The sequence below is a fragment of the Chenopodium album genome, chromosome 8 (assembly GCF_948465745.1).
Source record: "Chenopodium album chromosome 8, dcCheAlbu1.1, whole genome shotgun sequence".
In the NCBI taxonomy this organism is placed as follows: Eukaryota; Viridiplantae; Streptophyta; class Magnoliopsida; order Caryophyllales; family Amaranthaceae; genus Chenopodium; species Chenopodium album.
Window position 1 is genome coordinate 405,235 of NC_137841.1, and position 27,093 is coordinate 432,327.

Sequence of the window (27,093 nt, forward strand, 5' to 3'; positions counted from 1 at the left end):
TAGACTACCTTCCATCTTAATTGTAAGGGTCAAGTTCCTTTATGCATTTTTACTCCATCAGTTAATAGCTAAAAACTTTGAAGCATATGAATTTTCTAAGCTCACATAATATCTAGGTTCACATATATAGCTTACAATTCCTTGACTTAAATTACATGTAATACTGATAATTGTTTGATTATACATTTCTTTATGTCTTATATTACAAACAAAGCTTAAACATTTGACATCTTTGCCTAAGTCTTGACATTTTTTTTTTAATCTTATGCTGGACTATCTTACACCAACATGGTGTTGGGATCAGATTTCCCCTTTATCAATTAATCAAAAGCCTTAATCCCATAAGAGGGGGTCGGCTACAAGAACCAAAAGTGATTATTATTACGCATGATGCAATGGAGTTCCAAGCTAACCGAGGATCTATGTTCGGTCAAATTGAGTGTCCATAGGTACCACAGTTAAGGATTTTGGTGCGAAAGCAAGACAACCTATCTTTTGAGGGTCTTCGCTTTCGGATTGATCCAAGGGTTCGAACTTGATTTCGTGGCTTGATAGATTTAACATCTAAAATCGACCCTTATTGCCCCGAGCGTTTTCGGATCAATAAAACATAAATCCCTATGGTTAACCACGTACGTACAACATGTACTTGTGTGGCAAAAAAAAAGGTAAACTAATTCGACGTATTTTGGAGATTTCGAATCATGATATCCCCCAATACAGATTAATTACTCTAATCTAAGTAACCCAGAATTCTCCAAGCGTAGTTAGCCTTTTCTTTTCTTTTTTTTTTTTTGAGAGAGACAAATTGTCAGCCAAATTGTATACACATAAATACATAATCCATAAAAAAATAAAAATAAAATATGTCAATGGTAAAATTACAGTGGTGCCCTTAATTACTCTTGCGTGTCGGTGTATTTTCTTCTTTCAATTTCCTATTTTCCTCCCATTTCATTTCTTAGTTTCAGAAAAACAAAAAATTCTCTCTATTCTACTCTTTTTTTTTTTTTAAATCATTCTCTCTTTTCTACAGTTCTACTCACGCAACGAAGATCAAGTTCATCGATGGGTATCAAGTAAGACTTTCTACCTTCAAATTCAACATTTTTTATGATTTTTGATATTGTTCTTGATTATTTTAGTTCGAAATTTATTGCTTAAATGTATAAGTCAATCAGAATCAAAATGTCGTGGGACGTCGATTCTTGAACTTTTTTTAATTGAATCGATTAATTTCTATTTCAGAACTGTTTTGAATGATTCTGGGGTTAATAAAAATGGCAATAATCGAGCGAATATAGAGGTATACCGTTTATCTTTTGATTTTTTACTATTTCTATTTTTTTTATTTGTGGGTTATCTTTTTAGGGTATCAAGTAAAACTTTCTACCTTCAAATTCAACATTCTTTATAATTTATTGTTTAAATGTATAAGTCAATCAGAATCAAAATGTGGGACGTCGATTCTTGAACTTTTTTTAATTGAATCGATTAATTTATGTTTCATAGCTGTTTTGAATGATTCTGGGGTCAATAAAAATGGCAATAATCGAGCGAATATAGAGGTATACTGTTTATCTTTTGATTTTTTACTATTTCTATTTTTTTATTTGTGGGTTATCTTTTTAGGGTTAGGGTTATTAAATTTGCTATGACTACTGTTTGGGTATGAGCACGCAGCGGAAATGTAAAATAGAACGAGAAATTAAAGGTAAAATGTAAGATAAGCAATAAAAGGAGACACGATATTTAACGTGGGAAAAACCCTCTAAATAGAGGTAAAAAAACCCACGACGACGAGCAACAAAAATTCCACTATAATAAAATGAGAGTACAAAGTTACCCAAGTAATAGGGTATTGAGATACAACTCTTACCATTAAACTCTCAAAATAAAAGAAAAGAAAATAGTGGAATAAATTACAAGGAGGAGATTAACTAGGGAGACTAGTGTAAATGGATGAGTAATTTTGTGGGTGAGTAAATTTGTATGGAGGTTGAATGTATATTGGTTGGATGCCTCAATATGAGCCAAACTCCAACTGTTTATAGTTGGTAAGGTCGGTGGAAATGGATGCCTCAAGATGTATGAAGAATTCTCTAGATTTGCTTGTATGATAATATTGCTTCTAGAAAGTTGACCATTTTTCTAGAATAATCAACATAATTGTAGAATATTTGACATACTTTAGAAGCAAGAAGAATTGTATTGGGCTTCTTTAAAACTTGGTCCATATGAAATTTTGGGCCACATCTAACAATTACTTAGCTTATTCACATTTGTATGATTGGCATTCACACTTTACTTATATTCTCTCGTAAAATTCCGGCTACACCTATTGTACATGACCATGTTGTCGGGTTTTCTAGGAAATCGAACTTGTTTTAAATCATCGCCTAATACAATTAATTTTGCTTGTTTATGATTTTGTTACAGTTGTTTATTTGCTGCTTTTGGTTTCATTTTGTATCTTTGAATTTTGATTTTTGTAGCTGATTTTCAATTTAACTTGAATTTTGTTTGTTATTTGCTGGGTTTTGTTTGAATTGTTGATTTGATATTACTTATGATATAATATTGATAATTTAATTTATTGGTAATTCGATGAGAATTCTTTATAATGGTGTTTTCATTTGAATGATTTGAGATTTTCCCTCACCTTATTTTTTTTTCCTGTTGATTGTACATTCACATTATCATTACTGTAAAAGTCAACTGAATTTCTTTTGTTTACTGTACAGGAAATCATAGTCTTATGCCCTGTTTGATTCACCTTAATTTTGCTGAACTGAAATTATTTTTACTGAATTGAACTTATTTTTACTCAACTGAACTTAATTTTACTGAACTGAAATTATTTTTACTGATTTTCTATTATAATTCTTCTTTAAGAAAACTGAATTTCACTGAACTGAACTGAACTTATTTTTACTGAACTGAAATTATTTTTACTGAACTGAACTTATTTTTACTGAACTGAAATTATTTTTACTTAATATTATTTTTTTAAGGTGAAGAGAACAGGACCTTAATTCCAAAATTTGGGTTATCTTACTTATCTAAGTTAGCTCCCGACAATCTGTTCTATTCGTTTTCCGAGATTACTAAAGCTTTTCAGCCGATAAAAGCCCCCTCATTCGAGATATTGACTTTCAACTCAAGGGTTAACGGATTTCCCCATTTTCTTCGAACTCCCCCAGATAAGTTCCTCAGTTCATTTTCAAGGAGGACAAGGAATCTTATGTGTAGGAGAACACTGTCTATGTTTTATATGTAAAATCTGGGAAACAGCTTTATATGAAAGCAGAGTCTATGACTGAAGCAAATTCATTATTTACTGTTACTGAAGGTCTTAAACCTTCGAGTTATGTGATGTTGGTATATGATCCAGCATCCTTGGCGTACTACCTTTATCGGCCTATGACTGGTGTAGACGAACCTAATGAATTTGGGAAAGCTGCAACACCTGTGGCTGAAGGCATGAAATATGGAGAAAAGATGGTCAAGCAGGTGATTGAGGAAGGTTTAGAGCTTGTGAGGCTGAAAGGGTCGTTGACCAACAATCTGTATCAGATCAAGTTACCTGGTGAAAAGTCTCATATTGTGCTTTTGAGAACCTATAAGAAATGGGTTGACTTGATTTTTCCACGAGAGGATGAGATATGTGTGTATTTGGAATGTTTGTATTGTAATGCATATGAGTCATTACCAAGTCTAAACCTGTAAATCACGTATAGTGCAAGATGGATGAGCAATAAAACTCTGGATTGGTGCACATTTGGAGTAATGACAATCAGGGGTTGGGGTACATGGGGTATTAGCCGTGTACTTTTATCGAGGCTGTATGATCTACGAGTCTCCTATTTTAAATATTTTTTTTTAAAACTAGGAGTTAGGTGAGATCTCATACTAACTACGGTCACGGAGTCGCGCCCGTGGTCGTTGGATGTTTATTGATGTGTTCCAAAAGGATGCATGTGGTTTTTCTTTTATTGATGTTCCAAATGGGACATGGGTTGGACAACCTTGTCTATTGCTAAATCCAATGAAGTAAATAAATGAGTTAGTTAATATTAACTAGTGAAGTCTTAATAAATTTGATGGTTGAGTCAGGTGTTGAGTCTATAATTTAATGATGCTTATGCTTGATTATTAGTAGCATGTTAGGTATTTATTAATTTCTTTCGCAGCTTGTATGTACTCAGTTTTGCTGATTGCGTGCTGTAGTTTAAGCAGATTGATCAAGTGATCGTAGCTAAGGGAGCTCAAGCGTTTCGATTAGTATGCTACAACGAATTAACGAGTTTGTAAAGTTGTATAAATAGCTCACCTAGATTTATTGGATTGTAATTATTTGGATTTTTGTAAGCCTTAACACTTGACAGGTTGTCGATTGTGGCGGTGATACCTCCGATTTAGGTGTATGCTTCCGCAATTTTATTTAAAGGTTGTTTATTTACCTTTATTTCTTATTTATTATTAGTTACTAAATCGGAGGTGTTGCAACTCAAGTGAAGTGAAAGAACATGACTTTATTTGTTACTCCCTCTATTTTTATATACTTGCTTTAATTTTCCATGCGCGGGGTTTTAGGAGAAATTAGAGAAAATAATAAAATATAGAAATAGTGGAGTTAGTGGAAGTTGGAGGAGAGAGAATTTAAAAGTAATCTGTAATAATTTTGGATTCCACCAGTTGAGAGAAATGAATTAAATATTATAAAAGTTTTTCAAAAAAGGAAATGGAGCAGGCATCCAAAAACAGCTGTAAAAGGAAAGTGGAGTAAGTATAAAAAAAATGAAGGGAGTAGTACGTATAGAAAAAGATTCTATCAAGTCGAAACCTCTCACAGATCCTCCTAACTCAGGTTAATTCGAGGATGGAAAATACAAAGCTTAAGTCGTTACCGGTTACCACTAGACCAAGTAAAATAGAGAGTATCAATTCGCTTACACAATTACACGGTTACAGGTCTTACACCCCCCAAGCAATCTCTACATGAAGCTGGTAACACAAAGTCCGATCCATTCTGTTCCCACGAGGCGCACACACTTGCAAGTTGCGACCACCAACTAGTCACACATAGGATTGACCTGCAGATTTGGAAAATTTGACTTTTGCTACCTCACAAACACATCAATTTCACTTTTGCTACCTCGGAAAAAATTTATTTTATTTTGCTACCTGACAGTTACACTTTTTTTAAGTTTTGCTACCTGTGTGTAACTCTGTTACTGTTGACGTTATGGGGCCCCACTCCAACGGCTATTTCCCACTCTCTTTCTATTTAAATGAATTCTGGCAAAATTATGAACTCAATCTTCAATTTTTCACTCAGAATAATTCAATCGATTCACCAAATCAATCTAATTCCTTTTTTTTGTTTTGAGAAATTTGTCGTTTGCTAGGGTTGTTGCTGCCATTGTTGTTGATTTCTTCTGCATAGCAAGGTGAGTAGTTCAATTCCCAATTCAATTGATGATTGGATATTTAGGGGTTGGTCGATTCGCATTTGGTACTCTCAATTGGGCATGATAATTGTGTTTGGTAGTGGTTAGGATAGTATCTGCAGCTAAATTTGGTTTGTAATAGGTTTAATTTGTTGTTAATTGCATAGTTGATTGTTGGAATTAATTAGGGTTCTTGTTTGACAGCCAATTTAGGGGTTTTGAATAGGGATGTGATTGGGTTAAATTGAGGCCTATTGTGATTGTTAACGTCATTGTGTAGGTAATTGTTGACTAATTTGTTGTAAATGCAGGCTGCAATGTCTATGGTTAGATTTTCTCCTTCAAAACAGAGGAAATGTGATTGTGGGATTCCTATGGGGAAGTTGACATCGTGGACTAGAGAGAATCCTGGTCGGAAGTTCAAAGCATGCAAATTTTATGATCCCAAGACAGAAACAAGGGGTTGCAAGTGTTTTGAGTGGGTTGATGAGGAAGATGGCACTGATTGGCAACGCGACGTAATCAATCAACTCTTGTTGGACAAGAAACTGATGAAAGGAGAGATCTTGCAGCTGAAATCTGAGCTTGAAGACTTAAGAGGCCAAAGAAGGTGCTTGCTAAATGAGAATGACAACCTCCTATTGAAGTGCAATGCTCTAAGTTCTGACAGAAGGATGTACAGCAGTGATGGGCAAAAAATCAATCTTGGTGGATGCAAAGCTGTTGTAGGTTGTGTTGTTTGTGTTGTATTAGCCATAGTTGTTGTATTTGTATGCAAATGAGATTATGTTTGCTGTTATATATGAACCTTTTGGATGTATGTGGGTTTAAAAAAAAAAAAAAAATCCCTCAATCATGTATTAAGCCTAGGATGTAAACTCTTAATATCTAAGGAATGAAAAGCTGAGAAGCTGTTATTAACACAAAAAAAAAATATATAAAGTCTGCTTTTGATTATATCCATAGAAGCACAGTTAACATGCAAAATATTAGTTCTGGTCATATCCAAATAACCACAAATTTAGATACAAAAGACCAAGTCTGCACTTGGCACAAAAGTAATGTTCAAACTAACTTGTCCTGCTCATGACAGAGCTAATTATCATGATTAAAAGTGGAGATTAATTGTTCTGTCATTACAACTTGAACTTTAAAAAAAAAAAAAAAACACCAATTAAGTAGCCTAGTTCTTCTTCTGCTTCCCCTTTCCTTTATGGCTAGTCTGCTGCTTAGGTAATGCTGCTGTTGTTGATGCTTGTGATGCTTGGGTGCAGGCTGCATTGTCTTGAGAGGTTGTATGCTTTGTAATAGTGGCAGGCTTCTTGGGATTCTTGGTTGCAATGCTGTTAGGTCCAGGAGTTCCACCAGTCTGTCACATATACACAAATCAAAATTAAAAGACAGTAGTGATAAATACAAACAAGTCAACACCATAGAAAATTTAGTGTATACTTCTGTGAATGTCTGACCTTACTAGCAGCCCTTAGCTCCTTTTTCCTCCTTTGCTCAATGTTCCAAGGATCATTCAGAACAGGCTTGGTAGCTGGACCCTTAGGAGTGCACTTTGTCTTGCTGGCACAAGTCTTGGCATAATGACCAACCTGTCCACAGTTGCTGCACTTTTTTTGGTTTTTCTGAGATTTTGCAGGTCTGTCAGCTTCTCCCTCACCTCTCTCCTTCTTTCTCTTCTTGGACTTTGGCCTTCCAGGCATTACTCTGATTGCTGGAGGCAGTGGCTCTCTGAATCCTTGCTTTTCCCAATGTTTAGGTCCTGGCATTGGCTTCACAGGCTCCTCATAGGCATACATGTAAGTCTGCCTATGGTAATACATATCCACAAAGTCTTCAGGGTCCACTCTCTTGTCCATTAAGCAAGCAAACCCATGTACACATGGGATCCCAGTGAGTTGCCAATGGTAACATGTGCAACTCCTCATTGCTAAGTCCACAAGCACTGAGTCTCCATTCAGCTCAACCTCATATGAATCTCCCCTTGACACTTGCACTATACAGTGCCTTGCAACTCTCTCAATCTTGTGAAAATTTTTTGACACATAGGGCATCAATTTCCCATCCAATTTTTGTACAGCCTCCCATTTGTCATTGTGTCTCTTCATGACATACCTCCTCAACCACTCCATCTGAGTGAGTATTGGCTTGTCCCTAGCATCTCTTATTACAGCATTGAATGTCTCACAAATATTGTTCAGAAGCATGTTTGATTTGCATTGAGATGGGAAAGCATGCCTAGACCAATGCCTAGGAGGTATATTATCTAGGTACACATAAGCATCTTCAGAAAGAAACCTTATGGACTCCATTGCTATTTCAAAATCAATCTAGCAAAACAAACAAGCTTAACTAAGTACTAATCACATTAGAATCATCTATGCATATAACTACAACAAACACATGAAAACACATCAAGCAAATGATTCTGAGGGAACTCAGAACTGCATACAGACACAACAAAGCCAATATTACATTTGAACTATGGTGTAAGTACAACCACATCAAAGCCCATAGTTCAACACAACTGAGACCTGATTATATACAGGAAAATACAGAAAATTGCAGGCCATGACACACACATATTTAAGCCATACAAATCAGTTCCCAACCTCAAACAATTCAACACCATCATAACACACATATAAGCAACAGAAAAAACAAAATGGAAAAAAAAAAAAAAAAAAAAAAAAACTCAAAAACTGAAGACACTCACAGCAGTGGTTGCCCTAGCAGCATTCCAGAAGAGCTCTTTGAAGGTTGAGCCTGTGAATTGCAGCTTGAAGTTGGCCCAAATATGCCTCACACAGTACCTCTTGTCAGCTAGAGGTACTGCCAACTCAAATGCTTCTAGTAGGCCCTGAAAACAACAACATACACACAACATTAAAAGCTTGTCACACTCAACTATTTAGTAAATGAAGCATAAGTAATCTATAAATTTCTCACCTTTTGTCTGTCAGACATATATGTCCAACCAGCACCATCAGCCACATCACCAATATCTTTTTTCAAGCAATTTAGGAACCAACACCAAGTCTCTTTGTTCTCAACTTCAACTGTAGCCCAAGCTACAGGGTAAATGTTGTTGTTTCCATCTTTGCCCACTGCCACTAGGATTTGTCCTGGGTAGGAGCCCTTCAAATGACAGCCATCAACTCCTAGCAGAGGTCTGCACCCTTTGATAAACCCACTCCTTAGTGGTTGCAGACATATGTACATCCTCATGAACAAAGGTCTCTCAGGGCTGTTTGCATCACCATCCACAACAACACACACCCCAGACCCAGGGCTGTACTTGATTACAGCCTTCCGATAGTCATACACTCTTGCATACTGCTCTACAGATGATCCATAAATCTTGAGTTTAGCTCTGGCCCTAGCAAGCCACCCCTTGGAATAACTAACAGAAATACCTAAGTCACTAAGCACCCTAGCCTGCAGACTCTTGATTTTCCAGTCTGGATTGTGCCTCCATTCCTCAACATACCTCTCTGCAATGAACTCAGCATTGACCTTGGAGTTCATCTTACTCCTCATACACTTATGGTTCAAATTAAGCTCTTTGATTTGCCAGTCAGTGCTGTTATGCAGTCTCCTAGCAAGTACCTTAAATGGGCACTTTTTCACCCTTGGACCACAGTTGCATTCACCTGGCAGTTTACTTCTCTTGGAAGTCCACAAACAATTACACCTCTTCTTGCAATAAGTTGTTATCCTATCACCCCCATTATGCAAATAATAATACTCATACCTATTCTCTATGGCATGTACCCTCAATGCTTTCCTGAGTACTGTGTTGTTAGTGAACTGCAGCTTGTTCACAAGCACAATAGGTTTCTGGAAATCTATATCCTCATGAAACCATGGACTGTTGTCTTCATCCTCATCTGAGCCATGCAAACTTCTCAGCTCATCTTCATCAGAACCCTCATCCTTTAAATCAGGCTCCTCACAACCTAAATCTTTAACAAGCTGGTTCAGTCTTTCCTCTCTCTCTAAAGCTAACTCCTTAGACTCTTCTTCCCCATGTGGCACAATCCCTAAACTCCTATTCACTTCACTTAATAGACATCCAACTCCTAGCCTCTCATCCTCATCATCACCACTGTCACCCTCTTCTTCTCCTGGAGCCCAGTCTATGTCTAGATCAGACTCATCTGAGCTAGATGAACCAGACCCTGATGCCTCATCATCATCCAAATTCAAAACCCTCCTTGCTTTACTTGCCTTCCCTGTACCTTTCCCAGTCCCCTTCCTTGCCCCTGGATCTTGAACAGTCAAAGCAGAACTGCCAGCTGCTTCTGTCAGCTTACACTCCCCCCTGTCAACAACACTCAAAGCAGAAAACCTAGGGCTTCTCCTCACCAAACTCTCTTTCACTGTCTCTTGAATTTCAGGAAACTGAGTAAATCTAGGGCTCCTTCTCTTTGTGTTTGGATTTTCTTGAGTTTGAGGGGAGATGGGCTTTGAAAGTGAACTAATCTGTCTTTGCCTAGGTTTTTTTTGGGATGGCTTAGATCCAGTTAGAATGTGGGCTGAACTTGACTTGGAGTTGGGGTTTGAAGTTGTGTTTGAGTTGGGGTTAGAACTAGAGTTGATGATGTTGGGGTTTGGGTTATTATCTTCAACTAGAGTGCTTTGTGGGTCCTGACTAGGGGAAGGGTCATCTGAAACAGTGCAAAATACCTCCAAATACCCATCCCTATGCTTAGCTTCTATTAAACCTCGAAGGTCCTCAACAGTTTCTAACTTCCTTTTCCCAGTCATCCATGTCTTACCCTTCTCTTTGAACCAAAGCACATAAATGTTAGGCACTTCCCATCCCATGTCATCAATACCTTGAGCACACAAGTACCTTAAATAGCCAACTGTTACCCACCTCAAAGGAACTTCCCTTTTCCAGTAAGTGAAGCCAGCCTCATAGACTAGGTACTCCACACCATTTCTTGTTTTATACACAAAACCCCCAAATATTCTAAGCTTAATATCAACTAAATCACCAACAAAATCATCCTCAGTTGCCATGTGTTAAATCTACAGCACATTACCAATAAACAAATACACTAATCAACCACTAATTACAACAATGTTTAAACTAACCAAGCAGGGCATAAAGTAAGACAACCACTTTACAAATCAGACATGCAGCAATTAAATTAATCAATTAATTAGGTCAAACAGCATAATTTATCCTAATTTAATCAAAATCGCATAATTCTAGGGTTTACTGCAGATTCCCCCAATTAAACCTCAATTTACAAAAGTAAAAGCACAATTACCACCATTTTTGGACCACATTTTGAGGATAGGAGTTGCGTACCTTATAGTCGAGCCTAGTCAGAAGAATCTTCCAACAATGGTGATGACGAATCGCTCCACCTAGACTCCTCCCTTGCTTTGCTGTTCCAGTTAAATCCTTCCACGCAAGCTTGCTCAACCTCCAAAATGAAGATAAGATTTCAATAAAAAAGTCACCTTGCTGACAGATGAGAGAGAAAGAGTCGGGTGAAAAAAAAAGGAAAAGCTTCAATGGAGTCAATTTGAGAAGGTGAAAGAATTCAATGGAGTGAGAAAGAGAGTAAATGGGAGGCAGGGGGGACATTCGTGGAGAGAGAAGACAGAAAAGGGAGGTTAGTTAGGTGAGTGGGGTCCACTTAACGTCTACAGTAACAGAACCGTTAAAAGGTAGCAAAACTTAAAAAAAGTGTAACTGTCAGGTAGCAAAATAAAATAAATTTTTTCCGAGGTAGCAAAAGTGAAATTGATGTGTTTGTGAGGTAGCAAAAGTCAAATTTTCCTGCAGATTTTAATAGAACCATTTCACGATCCCTTTCTTCCCCAAAACTCGAAAACGTGCCTCACTTTCATCGCCTAACTACTCACAATAATCCCTCCTTTGAAAATTCAGATTAATCATACTCCTACTCCATACTAATAATCCAGAATTGTGTTAATTCCCTAATTTTGATTTCGACAATTCGATTGATCGTTTAACCTTTGGTTTGGGGCCATAGGTGGTTTCTCTCTCCTATGGCCTCCGATTCCACTTCTTCCGACTCCGCCTACGATTCCGCCGCCGATGTCCAAAACCCTAATCCCTTTCCTGATACTCCCACCAACAATTCCGCCATTGATGATCACCTCAGCTCACTCACATTGACTCCTCTTGTTGATGATGACCTAGCTCCTCCAATCAACGATCAACCGTCATCGCAATCGCAACCCCAAATCGATTCAAATGAAATTGAAGAGAGTCATCGAAGTCCAATACCGGAAATTGATGTTGCACAGTTAGAGGAGGATGAAGAGGAGGTTAGCAGTGAAGTGGCGGTGGAGGAAGATGAGGAAGAGGAGAGAGAAAGTAATTCAGTGAGTGCGAGTGGCGGTACCGGTGTGGCGTGGAGAGAAGTGGAAGGGGAAGCTCCTACAAGCCCTGGAAGTAGTGGGTATGCTGGGGAAAGAGGTAGCAGTAATGCCAGTAGTGCATCTGGGATTGAAGAGATTGGAGAGAGAGATGGAGGTTTAGTCAATGGCATAGCTGATTCTCAACCGGCTTGGGTTCCAGGCAAGCGACATGTTAACGAGGTTTCCCTCTTTAATTGCCCTTTCAATCACTTCATCATCATCTATTTACTTACTTACTGTATGAATGTACAATCTTATCATTTCAAATACGTAGTAAGAATTTTTCGATGACCTTGCATTTGGATTAATAAGTAGTTATTCTGAACCCTGTTCAATTATTGTGGGTATTGGTTAACATAGGGAATAGTATCAAGTATGGGAAGAAATTCATTGATTGCAATCGTTAAAGTTTTGGCTTTGTTAATTAATCTATTGAGTTATAGGGTTTTCTAGTGTGAAACCGTTGATGACCAATTGCGGTATGAATATACAGGATGATGCCTCTGTTTCATGGAGGAAGAGGAAAAAGCACTTCTTCATCCTTAGTAATTCTGGGAAACCTATATATTCCAGGTCTATCATCTGCCTTCAAGTTGTTATAATGTGATTTACTAATTACTACTTTGATGGAGTTGACAATCATGTGTAGGAATCAACGCGAGTATCAGTATTTTTATATTAAATGACTTTGCTGTCATGTAATAGGTATGGCGATGAACATAAGCTTGCTGGATTTTCAGCAACGTTGCAAGCTATAATTTCCTTTGTTGAAAATGGGTAGGTCACTTGAGTAAATTGCAAATTTTATAGTGTTTTTTTTAGTATGCAAGCTTGTTAACTAAACAATATGCTACCCGAACTATTTTCACAGGGGTGATCGTGTCAAGTTAGTTCGGGCAGGAAAGCATCAGGTTATTGTTTCATTTTGTTATATTGTTGCTCACTCACTTTTCTTTCATTTTTGATTATTGTGATTTCACTGTTAAATTGCCTTTCACTCCCAAATGGTTACTTGGTTAGTTTAACCAAGAGTTCATTGAATATTGTGGTTTACTATTTTTTAGATCTTATTATTATGCATATTTTGAAAACTAAAAACTGTCATGGTGAAACAAAGTGAGTTATTAATGACATTGCACTTGTTTTAAAATATAATTATATATAGAGCAAACCTTTCTGTTAATTTGGCATGTCAATGTCTTCATGTTCTTATTATAGCTATGTCTAGTGTTTATTATGCAAGGACTCAGATATTAGTGTTGCGCTTGTGCATGGGTAAATATGACATGGAAACTTTTAAACTTGAAGATGCCCGGACATGTTTTCCAGTACCAAAGCTATGTTTGGGAATTGGGACATGTGAATAAGGATGCTTTTAATTGTTATTCATGTATGCATAAGTGAAAAGCATTAAGTTTTTCGTTTTATGCCAAAATCAAAGCGTCCAATTATCTATATTTATTTGGAATATCGAGTGTCAGACGTGGATATTTCAGCTGCAATATAGAGTCCTAGTATCATAGATTACTGTTAGAATATGAATTTTGTTGTTCATCTGTATTGATAATAAAACCCTCTTTTCTCTATGCTTAGGCTAATGATCACCTCTTGTATGCTAAATTGGCATAAAAGGCTTATCTCTCTAAATATTGGGGATAGGGTGTATATTACATGGTACAATTTATCTTTTGGTATTTCTTTTACTTTCTTCTCAATTGTAGTGGATGCAACCTAAGAGGGTGGAGAAGGTTAAGGGATATTTTTTTTTTCCAGTTGATGTGGGGAAAGGGAAGAGATCGCTTTGTAAGTTGAAACTGCAGTTTTTAGGTTGCAGATCCAACTTACAAAGCGATCTCTTCCAGGAGCCACTTAAAGCCGGTATTTTGTTTGGGGAATGGATGGGATGTGTCAATGGGTACGCATAAATCGTAATCCGGCATAGGCTCATGAAAGCTATCTCACAGAACTATATGCCATTAGTTAGGTACAGCTGAGGTAGGTAAGAAGGATCTCATTGCATTTAGGAAGACTGTGTGAACCGATATACTTTCATGGGCAATATTGGGGGCTAGCCTCTTGAGTGGAAGTTCAGTACTTCAGTGAACTAGCAAGATTTGAGGCTGCACTTAGCTGGTTCAGTTTATATCTTTGACAGATTCCTAGGACAATAAGGACTAGTTTGCTGAGTTTGGCATTTTGCTGTTCATATTCTTTCTATGACGAGATACAAATAGCACCATTTTCACAACAATTTCAAGTTTCTAGTATTTTTGGAAGGCTAAGGTTTCAAATTGTGTGAAGCCATTTGTGTGAGCAGCAACATCGGAGAGACTAAGTAGTCAATACTAGTTAGACTACTGGTTTGGAGTTTAAATAAAGTGTTTCTCTCACTTGTGCATCTTCTAGTGGAGAGGCAGTTAGTAGGCATTTAAATTTCTCTTGTAAACAGTCTCCTTTTATGACAGAAACTGTTAAATGGTGTCAGCATAAGGTGGGTTAAAAGAAATTTATTTGATCATCTGCAGATAGGCATAAGGGACATAGGATTTTGTGGCAGTGGCTAGTGTTTTTAAGATCATGGTAGGCTTGTATTGGAGATAAAATCTTGGCTCATGTAGCAGCCCCATCTTTGGGATTAAGGCTTCTATTCTTGTTGCTTACTATCTTTACTTTTTTGTGGGTGCTTTGGGGACAGGAATTTTGGCATTGAGTAGGAATGATGTTTGTTCATGAGTGTTGTAGGTTTTAGTATTTTGTGGGTCTTAGCTAATGCAGAACGTTAAATTGAGTATCTGAGTTCAGGTGTCGTACCACGGCTGGACCAGAAAGTAGGAGGACTTCTCTTTCTTATTGTACTTGCATCTTTCATCCTCTTTGGACCTCTGGTTCTCCCTGTTTGTACTCTTTACTTCATTGCTATAGTATTTTCATTTTAAAAAAAATGAGTTATATTACGAATCTTTCTGCTCACAAATTGTAGAACTTGTAGCCTTTTGCTTCTGTGTTTCTTACTTAAACAAATCTGTTGCAGTGTAAACTCCAAACTATTTTTCTTTAAATAGTTTATATTGACTACTCTTTAGTATTTTGGCACATAAAAGAAAGTATACGAAGAATTGAACACTGCTTCTGACCATGAATATAAACGGGTAAAAGATCCAGTGGCAAAACTAATGAAAATTGGAGGGGAGTAGAAGTAGAGGGTGAAAATATTATATTTTCACAAAATTTATTGGATGGATCAAGGATTTTAAATCAAAGATGGAGGTTACTGTTGGGTAAATTGAGTTGTGGAAGTTAGAAGCAACATGAAGAGGAATGGGAGGAGGTAGGAGGGATAAGGGGAAGAGACTCCTGATATCTGGGATCGTTAGATTAAAGATCACGTGTATTTCAATATTATTTCTTGTAGAACTCTGGTATTATGGTCAGTAGTAGGGGTGAGCGTAGCAGGGTACCCTGTAAAAATATCAGGACTCGGAACCGGAACCGGAACCTGAACCTGTTGCAACAGGTTCCTAAAAATAGGAACCGGAACCTGAACCTGTTGCAACAGGTTCCTAAGAATTGAGAACCGGAACCGGAACCGGATACTGCAGGTTCAGGTTCCGGTTCCTAAACAGGGTACCCTGTCTATCAAAGTAAGTTTAATTTTTTTTAAAATAGATGATCACAATAAAAGCTTACAACTTTAGTATAGTACTTCAAATATAACAAACCAACACTAATTGTCTAGAATTTTTAATACCATATAGGTTCCGGTTTCTTGTACCCTATAGGGAACCTGTACTAACAGGGTACCCTACAGGTTCTAGATTTAAAATTTTATTACCCGGAACTGGAACCTGTTGCAACAGGTTCCTAATTTTATTACCCGGAACCGGATCAACAGGTTCTGGGTTTGGAACCTGCGGTTCCGAACAGGTTCCGGTTCCATATCAGGGTATCCTGAATTTTTGCTCACCCCTAGTCAGTAGTGCATGCCTGCATGGAGCCTTTTTTTTTTTTTTTTTTTTTTTTTTTGTGTGTGTGTGTGTGTGTGTAGTTTGGGCCTCCCTCAGCCTTGGACTGTGTACAGTGAACCCTCCAGAGTCCATGCTATGGTCAGGGCTTAGCTTGTTTCTGACTTCTGAGTTACCATACATTTAGAGTTGCGTCTTGACCATGGTACTAGAAGTCACAATGTGTCCATGAAATGGTGATTAAATAATAAACTACAAACATGGAAAATATGTGTTGCTAGGATTGGCACCAATTTGTTATGTTAAGTAATTACTCGTATCCTGTCATCTTTAAGGCACCAAAACTTTATGTTTAATTGGAGTTAAAATTGCTATGCGAATTATCCTTAGGTAGTGAGATCCACTTGCGTTAACATAAACCATGTAATTCGGTGGCAAGGTTGTAGGGAGTGGGATCATACGTACTAATATAAATTATGGAGATGTTTTTGGCATTGGAATCCTACTTACTACATCCTTTCTTGTTTTTCTTTTGTTGTTTTTTGATACAAATTTCTTATTTATATATTTTTTATTAGAACTTTCCTTTCCTGTTTTCCCTGTATATATACTCCATTTCATCAACACCTTAACTAGTTTTGTAACAACAGAAGCCAAGGAAAGGAGGGGGGAAGAGTGTGAAGTGGGTACTCTTTTGCTTTTCAAATAGGAGATAGAATGTGATTGTGAGAGAAGGGGGATTTGCGTCTGACAAGTGAGGCATGGGAGCTTAATAAGGAAAAAACATTTACCAAATAATGAATTGAAAAAGGAACAAAGAAACAATAGGGCAGACTTTTTTGAACAGACTGGAACGGGAAGATTGAAGGTATTTTTGAAATGGAGAATATATATATATATATATATATATATATATATATATTAAGTACAACTGTATTCTTTATATTTTCTTATTGTGGATCTATATACTTTTCTTGATATAATAATGGTTACAGGTCATAAACTTTGGGCAAAGTTGACTTTTATTAAGGAATAAGGGTTGTTGAAGGCAAATTATTCGTACTCAATATGAGCGTATATTTATGATACTTTCGCTAGCTTATCCTTTTTTTTTCTTCCCACAAACATTCCTTATGACGGTTCATGCTAGCCAACTCCGGATCATGTTTGGACTAAGGCTTTGTTGTTAATTTATGAGCTGACATATATGAATTAGATTTCATATCAGATAGATATTAAGTCCATAAGGTCATATTACTATTCCCGCTACCATTCTTTTTGGTCATTTGAGGACGTTGTTTTTCCAGATATTGTGATAGTACTAATGAAGGCATAGATTGATATGATTTCGATTTATATAATTTCTAGATTTCAAGAAGTTGACCAGGTGCTTGATACTCATCCATGATGTAGATTGTATTGCTGCTTGATGTGGTTGTTTAATGGGTTTAAAAACACATGCTCTCGTACGTGGAGAATTTGAAAGAATCTGCTGGTTTATAGCATGTTTTTATTTTTACACCATCGTTCAGTCATGCATTTACTTTCGCATCAGTTCATACCCTGTTAACCTCTACTTTGATTTCAGGTGGTATTTCTTGTGAAGGGACCTATATACTTGGTCTGTATTAGCTGTACTGAGGAACCGTATGAGTCTTTAAGAGGACAGTTGGAGCTGCTTTATGGTCAGGTAGCTTCCTTTTTCTTGGGTTCTCTGTGTATTATTGGTTGATGAATGGAACTTTAATTTTGACTTGTGCACTGTGATATTCTGTATGCAGATGATCCTTATTTTGACAAAGTCTGTGAATAGATGCTTTGAGAAGAATTCAAAGTTTGATATGACACCATTGCTTGGTGGAACAGATGCTGTTTTTTCATCTCTCATCCATTCCTTCAGTTGGTCTGTCTTACTCGTCCCTGTTATTCTATTACTTTTACAGATCTTAATAATTCACTTCCTCACTTTATGTGCATTTTGTGCTGATTCTCATTGGTGGCTGGCTAGCCTTTGGCAACTTTTAGGAGAGACTGATGACAGTTTGGCTAATGTTTATGTACTTGAAGCATCAGTATGCATAGTGCATGACAACAATAGTTTTTTGCTTAAATCTTTTAATCTCTCTTTTTTGAGGCTTTGTTATAAACGGAGACAGTGTTGCACGACAAGCAGCAATTATCTTTCTCATGATTTTGTAGATAAGATATACTTCCCCCTTTTTATGTAATAGATGAAAACCTTTGAATATTAATATGAAACACTGACGTGATGAAAAACTTAGCCATATGGGATTTTGTTAGATTCGTCTCAATGGGATTTTGTTAGATTCGTTTCAAAATGTTGTTAGATTCGTCTGAAAAACTTAGCCATATGGGATTTTGTTAGATTCATCTCAATGGTTTATTTATTTATTTATTTATTAATTTTTTTTTAATTAAAAAAAGTTTACTCATTGATAGCAAAGGTTGAAGTTTGCATTAGCAATTGTGAAAATGAAAGTGACTTATCTAAAAAAGAAATAAAGAAAAAAACGGAGAAAGTTCATGGTGGTATGAGGTCACGTTAGTTTTATTTTATTTTATATTTGGTTGACATATCCTTTATATCTTCTTATTTTCTTAATGTAAATTTCATAGACCTATCTAATAGTTTACCTGTTATTCTGAAAGTAGATTGTTTTTCATTATTCTGTCAAGTATGTTTATTCAGCTTACTAATTATCATTGCTCAATTTGCGTTTTGTACATTGTTATATAATTCAATTGGTGGATAGTATGATCTTCATTGTGGCTTGGAATAAATATAAACCTTTCTTTACTATTATCAGGAACCCAGCTACTTTTCTTCATGCCTATACATGTCTACCTCTTGCTTATCCAACGAGGCAAGCTGCAGGTGCCATATTGCAAGATGTTGCTGATTCAGGGGTCTTATTTGCAATATTGATGTGTAAACACAAGGTTTTGTCACATCTTTGATTACTTCCCTTTTTGTTATTGAATTTACTCCATATATCTTACTCTGTGAAGCTGCAGGTTGTTAGTCTTGTAGGGGCGCAAAAAGCTTCTCTTCATCCAGATGATATGCTACTGTTGTCAAACTTTGTTATGTCATCGGAGTCATTCAGGCAAGCTTGCTTGAATTTTTCCACATTTGTAATCTGTTGACTTTAGTGTGGATTTTTTTAGCAGTTATTGCTAGACTGAGGCTTTAACATGTTTGAATTCCCTTGTCATGCTGTGGTATAGGGCTAATAGGGGTATATATATGTTACTTGAGGTTTGACAGATTGTTTTCCAGGGAGTTTGAAACCATGTTTGTTTGTAAAAAATATAGTACCAAGTAGCTCGTCAGTATTCCTCCCCACCCCACCCACACCCACCCACACCCACAATCCATTTTAAAGCTGTGACACATGTAATTGGAAACTTTAAGCGTAAATCACGGTTAAGGATACCTGGTTTTATATATTTATATTTCAGTTTTAATGCTGTAATATTTTCATGGTATATTCTAGTGAAGAACCTTAACCCATCAGAAAAATAGTATTAATAACCCCCATTTCACTGTATTGATCTTGTTGAAGGTGGCGTCGGATATATGCAATCTCACTTCCAAGCAGTTGAGATTTGAGACCATCACTGCTTTGGAAGGACAAGAGTTATATGTCTTCTTTATTTTGTTGAATCATGGACTGACAAATTCACTACTTGATAAATAGAGATTTAAAGACAAATTTTTAATACGACTTATTTGAGCATGATCCAGCTCTATTTGACTTGTTAAGCTCCTACCTTCCTCTTGACTTTATAAATGACTGGTCTTGGCTGATCTATCCTCGTCTTTTGATCCGTTTCCGTTATTCCTTTGTGCCTTTTGGTTATGAAGGTTTCCCTGTTAGTCCATGGTCTACCCAATATTGTGTCTTAACTTGAGATTTTGTCCCAGCTGGAAACGAGGGAGATTGGCCAGAGCTCTCTCACCGAACACACAGTGATGAGGATGACATCTAATATTTGAAAATTGTGGATGGGACTTGGGAGGGTGGGCAGCTCTTACTAACTAATCTCACCTCATTTACATTTGTATCTTTACTTGCATGTTATATGGGAAGCATAGACTGACATTGTGTAAGAAGAACTCTTGTGAGTTATGACTCATTTAGAGATCAAGTCTCAGGGACTAGTTAATTAGGTGATCTGGTCTGGTATATAGGTCCAATGTGTATTGGAAGTTTACACAGTAGAAAAAATCGGAGTCACCAAAGTGGATACTTGATTGAAGATGTTCTTGTCTAGGAAATATTTCGGCATTCACTACTTGCTAGATTGAAAGTCGCTGCTTTCTCCTGATGTCAAAGAGCTAATTTGGTCCTTTTGTTGGAGGATGAGATATAAAATTCGATGGTTAGTATGTTGCTGATATTCTGGCTTGATAGTATTACAGTGCTGGCAGACTGGATGGCTTCCATAGTGTAGAGTTTCAGTCCAGGCCATGAGATGATTCTCTATTTTTTTTGTTACACTGATATCATCACCTTCAATGGCCTTTCTTCTCCTCCCTGCCCAACAAACTAATCGCTTGAATGGTGAAATTTTTTCAAATTCTAGGGTACCAAACGGTGAAATTCGGATTGGATTAGTAAACTGTAATTCCTCAGCTCCCGTAATATTGCAACAATTACTGTTTAGGAAGTTTCACAAATATTGCAACATTACCATATTTGCACATCTTTTTCTCTATTTCTCTCCTCATCTTTGTTTTGCCTCCTGTAGCAATATTAGGTAAACAGAGGGAAGTATAATGATCTGTTTTGTGTATGCATCCTTTGTCAACCTACTATTGCACTTTACGTCACCGCGTCTTGCTAAGATATCTCTATATGTGTTTCACAAAACAACCCCTTGGGGATAGGCGTTGATTGGCTACATTTTGTGAATTAGAAGTAATCACAGTATAAAAAACGTTCTATTTAGTCATATCTGATCTAAATGTTATTAACTGCCTACAAATGACCCTGGACGGTAGGGATTCCGCCATAGATATACACAATATACTATGATTTTTTCTGCTCAATTATTTGCAAGGACTTATGTGTGCTCTCCCTTGCCGATAGCAGCCCCCTCCCTGATATTATTATTATCTTCCATTTTATTCCGTTAGTATATTTTTTTTTTTAATTTTTGTCAGTGAATTGCATATGTAACATTGTCTCCATGATTTTATTCTGCTTACGTATAACGCTGCTTCCGCTGCACTAAAATAACTTGTTATTTTCATGTTGTGTACATGCAGGACATCTGAGTCTTTCTCACCAATATGCTTGCCAAAATATAATTCCATGGCGTTTTTATATGCATATGTTCAATATTTGGATGTAAGTGACATTGCTCCTGCTTTAGAAGTCAAGATTCACTGTTTGGTTTTCTTTGTGCTTTTGATTATTCCAGATTTTCACTGCTTTGTTTTCTGTATGCATTTGATTATTATGTATAGGTCTAGTTTCTACTTTCAGAATAACTTTATCTATGACATAAAAAACTGTTTACTCCCTTTTTGTTGATTTTATGAATTCTTATAGATGCAATACAACTTACAGCTATCAAATATGAGTTTATCAAAACTTTTAGCATCATGACATGTTGATTGTGCATTATGTTTAGACAATTCTGATGCATTGGGTCGTTGCAGGCTGATACATACTTGATGTTGCTCACTACTCGCTCTGATGCTTTTTACCATCTCAAGGAGTGCAGGTACTACTAATGTTTGTCTTTGAATTAAAGCTATACACTTTGGGTTTCAGCCAGCTGCGTATATAAAGAACTCACAATTATGGAAACCAGCTTGAACAGATGGCTTTCTTCTTCTGGATTGCTGTCTTGCTAAATTGACTTCATTTCTTTACTTTGATTTCACTTTAATAAATAATTTGACAAGGAAAAAGGACTACTGCTCAATTGACTTCTTTTCTTTACTTTTGTTTACTTTGATTTAACTTTACTAAATAATTTGACAAGGAAAAAGGACTACTGCTCAAGTAAAATTTTTGTTTGAACTTTGAAGTACTTTTATGTTTAGTTCCAAACCATCCTTGAGTATTTCTAAAAGCATGCACATTGTTTTCCTTTGTAATTTTTGTTTCCTTTTTTCATGGGAGAATTTGATTACTACAGGGCAAGTATCGAGGCTGTTTTTCTGAAATCAAATGTGCTAAGTGAGGTCCAAAGATCTATGCTAGATGGCGGGATGCATATTGAGGATTTACCTGTGGATCCAACTTCTCGATCTGGTTCTGCATCTTCCCATTTAGGCCAACATTCTCCAGAGAGATTCAGGGATACATACACTGGTATTGGTGGTCCTTGTGGACTCTGGCATTTTATATACCGCAGCATATACTTGGATCAATATGTATCTTCAGAGTTCTCATCCCCAATCAATACACCACAGCAGCAGAAAAGGTAAAAACTGTAACCAGATGCAGAGTTGTTTTCTCCACTGAACCTGAAAAGCAGTAATTGTTAACTCCAATTTACTATTGTGACAGATTATTTAGAGCGTACCAGAAGATCTATGCTTCCATGCATGATAAAGGATTTGGTCCCCACAAGACCCAGTTTCGGCGAGATGAAAATTATGGTAAATATTGTTTGCATTCTTTGCAGTATTGTCATAGTATACATGAAGGTCAAGAATTACTCAACGGTGTTTCTTTTTTGATTAATATATTTACGAATGTTAATTTAATGCAGTCCTACTTTGCTGGGTGACTCAAGATTTTGAGCTATATGCTGCATTTGACCCCCTTGCTGACAAGGTATGTTCTATGGCTATAACTGTGTTGTAACATATGTTGAGTAATTTAGCTATTAATTTAGCTATTAATTTAGCTGGCAATGACCAAAATCTTCTTCTGCCAACCAACTCAACAAGTAGCTATCATTTAATATTGTTGGTGATTGGTGTAACCAGCAATAGAAACAGTTTTTGTTCTGCCAACATGTTTTACAAAGTTTGCATATTATGTACTGCAATTTCTGCATTTAGTATCATGTTGGGAGCTAAAGATCTGTATTTTCATCACCATATATTGTTTCTAGTTGATGGCAGTAAGGGTTACACAATGATGAACTCCTGTTTCACATTCATTCATTACTTGTGCCTTATTCTAATCCCATAAGTGGGGTTTGGCTACATGAACCAAATTTGATTACTTGAGCCTTATACTTCTATTAATATTTCTTCATACCTTTGCAGCTTTGCTGTTTATAGATAAATTTCATGAATTATATATATATATATATATATATACATATATATATATATATATATATATATATATATATATATATATATATATATATATATATATTCGAGGAAAATGAATTATATAGTATCATCATTCTTTTTGGTGCTAATTTCATTAAGCCTTTTTTAAAAAATAAAAATAAAAATAAAATAATAAATACTATGATGTGAATCTGCAGGCTTTGGCAATCAAGACCTGCAACCGTGTTTGTCAGTGGGTAAAAGATGTAGAGAATGAGATCTTCTTGCTGGGTGCTAGCCCTTTCTCTTGGTGAAATTTTTCCCTTGGCATTTTTTTTTATATCTTTGGGTAACCTATCCTCCTTCCACATTCTCCCCATCTTGTGGCAGAAATCTTTAGTTTATAAATCCCATAGGATATTGTTTCTTTGATTTCTTGTTAATTTTTTCTCAGCTGTTGTATCTATTGGATGTAGTATTCCTTTTTTGAGCTTATAGTGCGAAGCCAGCGTAGTTTATTAGTTAGCAAATGATGTATACTTGTAATTTCAATTTGTAGCTTTCTAGATATGATATCAATAATGTAATGAGGTAGCTCTTCTTACATATTGCGGTTTTTGTTTTGTATATTGAGCTGCAGCCAGCTACTTATTGGCATATGATTTATAGCTATTTCCAAATTGCATATGATTTTTGGTTCTGTACTATTTTTTTCTTCTGCAGGTGCCTGCCCCAATGAGACTTGATATGCATTTGTTTTACCCCTTTTTTTTTAGTCGATAGGGTTAGTGTATAGTCGATAGGGTAAGCGTAAGCCAAAGGTTAACTTGACGAACTACACTCCCTATTGTAACTCGCAAGCGTGGGTAGACCTGGTCGGGTCTGGTTTGACCCATATATTTAAGGTAAAATGGTTTTGGGTCAAAAACTTTTGTTCAAAGCCCACAAATAACGGGTTGGGTCGTCGGGTCTGGTAAAAAATTAAAGGGCCGTCGGGTCTAGTCACACGCACACTGACACACCCTCTCTTGCAGTATAAAAAAACTGAGATAGCGTATGAAAAGGCAAAATGGGGTGTGTCATATAGATTATAGAATATGGTCCATGTCAAAGTGTCCAAAGATATAAACAAATCGGACACAAAGGAAGCTGAAAGCCTGGAACTGGAAGTAATTCAAGTAATAAAAGTAAAATCAGACATGATGACGTCATATCAAAGGGTTTTTCCCGCGCATCCCAACTCCCAATGTCCCAAGAAGAACAAACTAGAAACTAGAAACTTGAAACCCACTTACTAGTTACTACATCGTCTCTAAAAGTGAGTAATTAGTTTGAGCTTAAAATTGTAATGATGGAAAGCTCTTCCAAACTCATCCACAATGCTCGTTTTATGCAGCCTCTCCTCTCTGGTTTCCTCTCCTCTTTTGTTAGTCTCTTTTTAACCCTCTTTCTTTTTTTTTTTTTTTTTCTTCTTCTTAAAAAAAAAAAAAACATTGCTAATTTCTTTTGGTTTTAGTATAATTAATGTCAATCATGTTATTTTTTATTTTTCATGCACAGTCAATTCCAATGGCATTTGTGAAGCTCTTGGAGAAGGAGTTGAAGGTGAAATCAATGGAGAGTATGCCGAGTGTGGTGCTAACGACGGATGATGAGCCTGGCTGTCATTGGTTTGTCAAACTCGAAGGCGGTCGTCTTTTTAAGGATGGTTGGAAGGAATTCTGCCACCACCATGGTTTAAAAGTGGGTGACTTTGTGGTGTTTTCTCATCAACTTAACTTGATCTTCCAAGTCTCTGTCTTTGATCCTGTCACTTACTGTCAGCGCTATTTTACTGGTCTGTTCTTTTCTGTCATCATTTTTCGTATTAAAATCTAGTTCTAGTAATTTAAGTAAGGTGAACTAAGTACGAGTCTATCCTAAGACTACTCAAAGTTGACCTTTGTTTGCATGATTATTTATTCAATTTCAATAGGATTAAAGACAAAGAGTACTTGTGTGTCCAAACTTAACTATAATGACGAAATGACTGGCAAAAGATCATCAGAAGCTCGAGTACATGACAACTCGTCTGTCCAAGGACGACAATTGAGCTGCCGGATTACTCTCACATCATTTGCCTTTAAATCTACCATTGTTGTAAGTCTTTCTTTTAAAATTCCTATTGCTCTTAGCCATTTGTTAGTCAGTAATTGCTGTTGGTATTGTTGATTATATTGTGTACTTTGAACCTCAATGGTAGAAAACTTGTGGCTCTTCCCTTGACTCAACTTAATGGAGGTATTTTTACATAGTGCTAGTTGTACACTTGTACTACTTAGCCTCTTTTCAGCAGTGAATTTTGTTGAAGTAAAGGGCTTTTTAGAAGTTTGCTCGATGAGGATGTGAGTATCTTGAACTCCTATGAATTTGTTCAATAAGGAGGGTAGTTTGAGATTAGATTAAACATCAAAGATTAGGATCAGCTAGGAGTTCCTGACAAGCTTGCAGCATATATGTTGAATCGATTTAGTCTATATGAGTGTCTTTGTAATTGTACAAGTAACGTGTACCTAATAAAACATCCTCGATTCCTCAAGTCTGTCCAGCACTCCTGCATAGGATTTTTGTCAGAGGTTAGACATAATTGGACTGATGCCATAATGTTAAGGTTGGAATAGAACAGCCACTTGTAAGCTGTATTGCCTGCATATGTCTCTCTTAAGGGACTCAACCTTGGCTACTACCTACTCCATCAGATTCTTGTAGTGTTGTACTGTTGTGTCTGGGTTGAACTATGTAGAACAGATACATAACTGCAATTAATTGTAAAAAGACAGTTCCAATATAGTATGAAAATAGCCTGCAGGTCACTCTTGTAAGGATACCAATACGATATGTAACAGCTTATAGACTTGACATCCCAATATATTTAGAGCTTATTCACTCTCCCATGGTTGCTGGCCTGTCACTTCCGTCCAAAAGCCCTAAAATTAGCCACGGAAAAGCATAAGCCATGCACACGAAGTAGGATAAAGAGTCCACTCCAATCCCACCCCTATGTATCTGCAAAATTATGTTTGGACTCGTGCAGAGTGTGTCATTCATCCATTGATTAGCAACTACTGATGATATCAATAACTAAGATCAAGTAGTAAGATGTATGCTAAATTATTGGTTTACTGATAAGCATTGTAACTTATGCAGTATCTTCCTAAAAAATTTGTTAGATCGAGTGGTCTAGAATATAGATGCTGTGACATGAAGCTCATTAATAGAGAAGGTAATGCTTGGAAAGTACAGCTGAATTACAGAAAATATGATGGCCAGGCCTATATTAGGGGAGGGTGGAAACAATTCCAGGCTGCTAATTGTTTCAGACCTCAAGATAGCATCTGTTTTCGGCTCCTTGAGTGTGGAAAGTGGCCTATCATGAAATGCTACAGTAAGTAGTAATCTTCCCTTCAACAGATCTTATTTTAGTTCTTCCTACTGTACTCTAGATTACATAAATATCTTTGAGTTAAACACAAGTATAATAATAATGGATTTTTGAGCAGGGCTAAGCAGCGGAAGCAAATCCTGATTTCGCAAAGGATGATGTCTTGGGCAACATGACTTATTTTGGCAGTAAATATGGATCTTGCTTGTTTTTGCTTCCAGCGATCCAACTTGTTCTTTGGTATATAAAAAATTAGGAAGTTTGGTGTAAAATACAAATGAACTGTGTATGAATGTGTAATGTGCGCGATGGTTGTGCATCTATCTATCTATCTATCTAAGCTAATGTATAAGTTTGCATCTTGGTATAACATAGGCATCAAATTGCTAACAATATATCTGCAATTTGCCATCAGACAAAGGTGTAGGCATCAACTAAAGCATATGCTCAGTAGTCAGTATAACACTGTACATCACTTTCCAACATGTTGGTCTAGAGCAGAATTTCAGATTGTGGTATTTCATGTCTTCATCACTGTTGGTTTAGTTGGGATTTTTAAAATCCTAA

General features: G+C 36.5%; 3 protein-coding genes across 3 annotated transcripts; 2 read left to right on the forward strand and 1 right to left on the reverse strand.

Annotated features, from left to right (window-relative positions):
• Positions 1-6,612: 6,612 nt before the first annotated feature.
• LOC145555557 (uncharacterized) lies at positions 6,613-7,791 on the reverse strand. Its single transcript, XM_081617293.1, has 2 exons — positions 6,923-7,791; positions 6,613-6,822 (listed from the first exon to the last, which is right to left on the reverse strand). The coding sequence occupies exons 1-2, from the start codon at positions 7,772-7,774 to the stop codon at positions 6,637-6,639; spliced, it is 1,038 nt and encodes a 345-aa protein (XP_081473419.1). The 5' UTR covers positions 7,775-7,791; the 3' UTR covers positions 6,613-6,636.
• A 3,488-nt stretch (positions 7,792-11,279) lies between these two features.
• LOC145641492 (vacuolar fusion protein MON1 homolog) lies at positions 11,280-23,762 on the forward strand. Its single transcript, XM_081692307.1, has 14 exons — positions 11,280-12,050; positions 12,364-12,443; positions 12,576-12,647; positions 12,742-12,781; positions 17,421-17,522; positions 17,614-17,735; positions 18,661-18,793; positions 18,869-18,960; positions 21,129-21,210; positions 21,525-21,589; positions 22,010-22,297; positions 22,384-22,475; positions 22,589-22,653; positions 23,324-23,762. The coding sequence occupies exons 1-14, from the start codon at positions 11,496-11,498 to the stop codon at positions 23,417-23,419; spliced, it is 1,884 nt and encodes a 627-aa protein (XP_081548433.1). The 5' UTR covers positions 11,280-11,495; the 3' UTR covers positions 23,420-23,762.
• A 352-nt stretch (positions 23,763-24,114) lies between these two features.
• Positions 24,115-26,827, forward strand: LOC145555558 (B3 domain-containing protein REM5-like). Its single transcript, XM_081617295.1, has 4 exons — positions 24,115-24,942; positions 25,081-25,244; positions 26,292-26,529; positions 26,645-26,827. The coding sequence occupies exons 1-4, from the start codon at positions 24,630-24,632 to the stop codon at positions 26,668-26,670; spliced, it is 741 nt and encodes a 246-aa protein (XP_081473421.1). The 5' UTR covers positions 24,115-24,629; the 3' UTR covers positions 26,671-26,827.
• Positions 26,828-27,093: the final 266 nt, after the last annotated feature.

Excerpts from the sequence above, each read along its gene's own strand:
- LOC145555558 (XM_081617295.1), top strand. The coding sequence starts at position 24,630 with ATGTCAATCATGTTATTTTTTATTTTTCATGCACAGTCAATTCCAATG. Across the intron at positions 25,245-26,291 it reads CCTTTAAATCTACCATTGTT|TATCTTCCTAAAAAATTTGT; the intron begins GTAAGTCTTTCT and ends TAACTTATGCAG. Across the intron at positions 26,530-26,644 it reads GCCTATCATGAAATGCTACA|GGCTAAGCAGCGGAAGCAAA; the intron begins GTAAGTAGTAAT and ends ATTTTTGAGCAG.
- LOC145555557 (XM_081617293.1), bottom strand. The coding sequence starts at position 7,774 with ATGGAGTCCATAAGGTTTCTTTCTGAAGATGCTTATGTGTACCTAGAT. Across the intron at positions 6,823-6,922 it reads AGCTAAGGGCTGCTAGTAAG|ACTGGTGGAACTCCTGGACC; the intron begins GTCAGACATTCA and ends TATATGTGACAG.
- LOC145641492 (XM_081692307.1), top strand. The coding sequence starts at position 11,496 with ATGGCCTCCGATTCCACTTCTTCCGACTCCGCCTACGATTCCGCCGCC. Across the intron at positions 21,211-21,524 it reads CATATGTTCAATATTTGGAT|GCTGATACATACTTGATGTT; the intron begins GTAAGTGACATT and ends GGGTCGTTGCAG. Across the intron at positions 22,476-22,588 it reads TCGGCGAGATGAAAATTATG|TCCTACTTTGCTGGGTGACT; the intron begins GTAAATATTGTT and ends AATTTAATGCAG.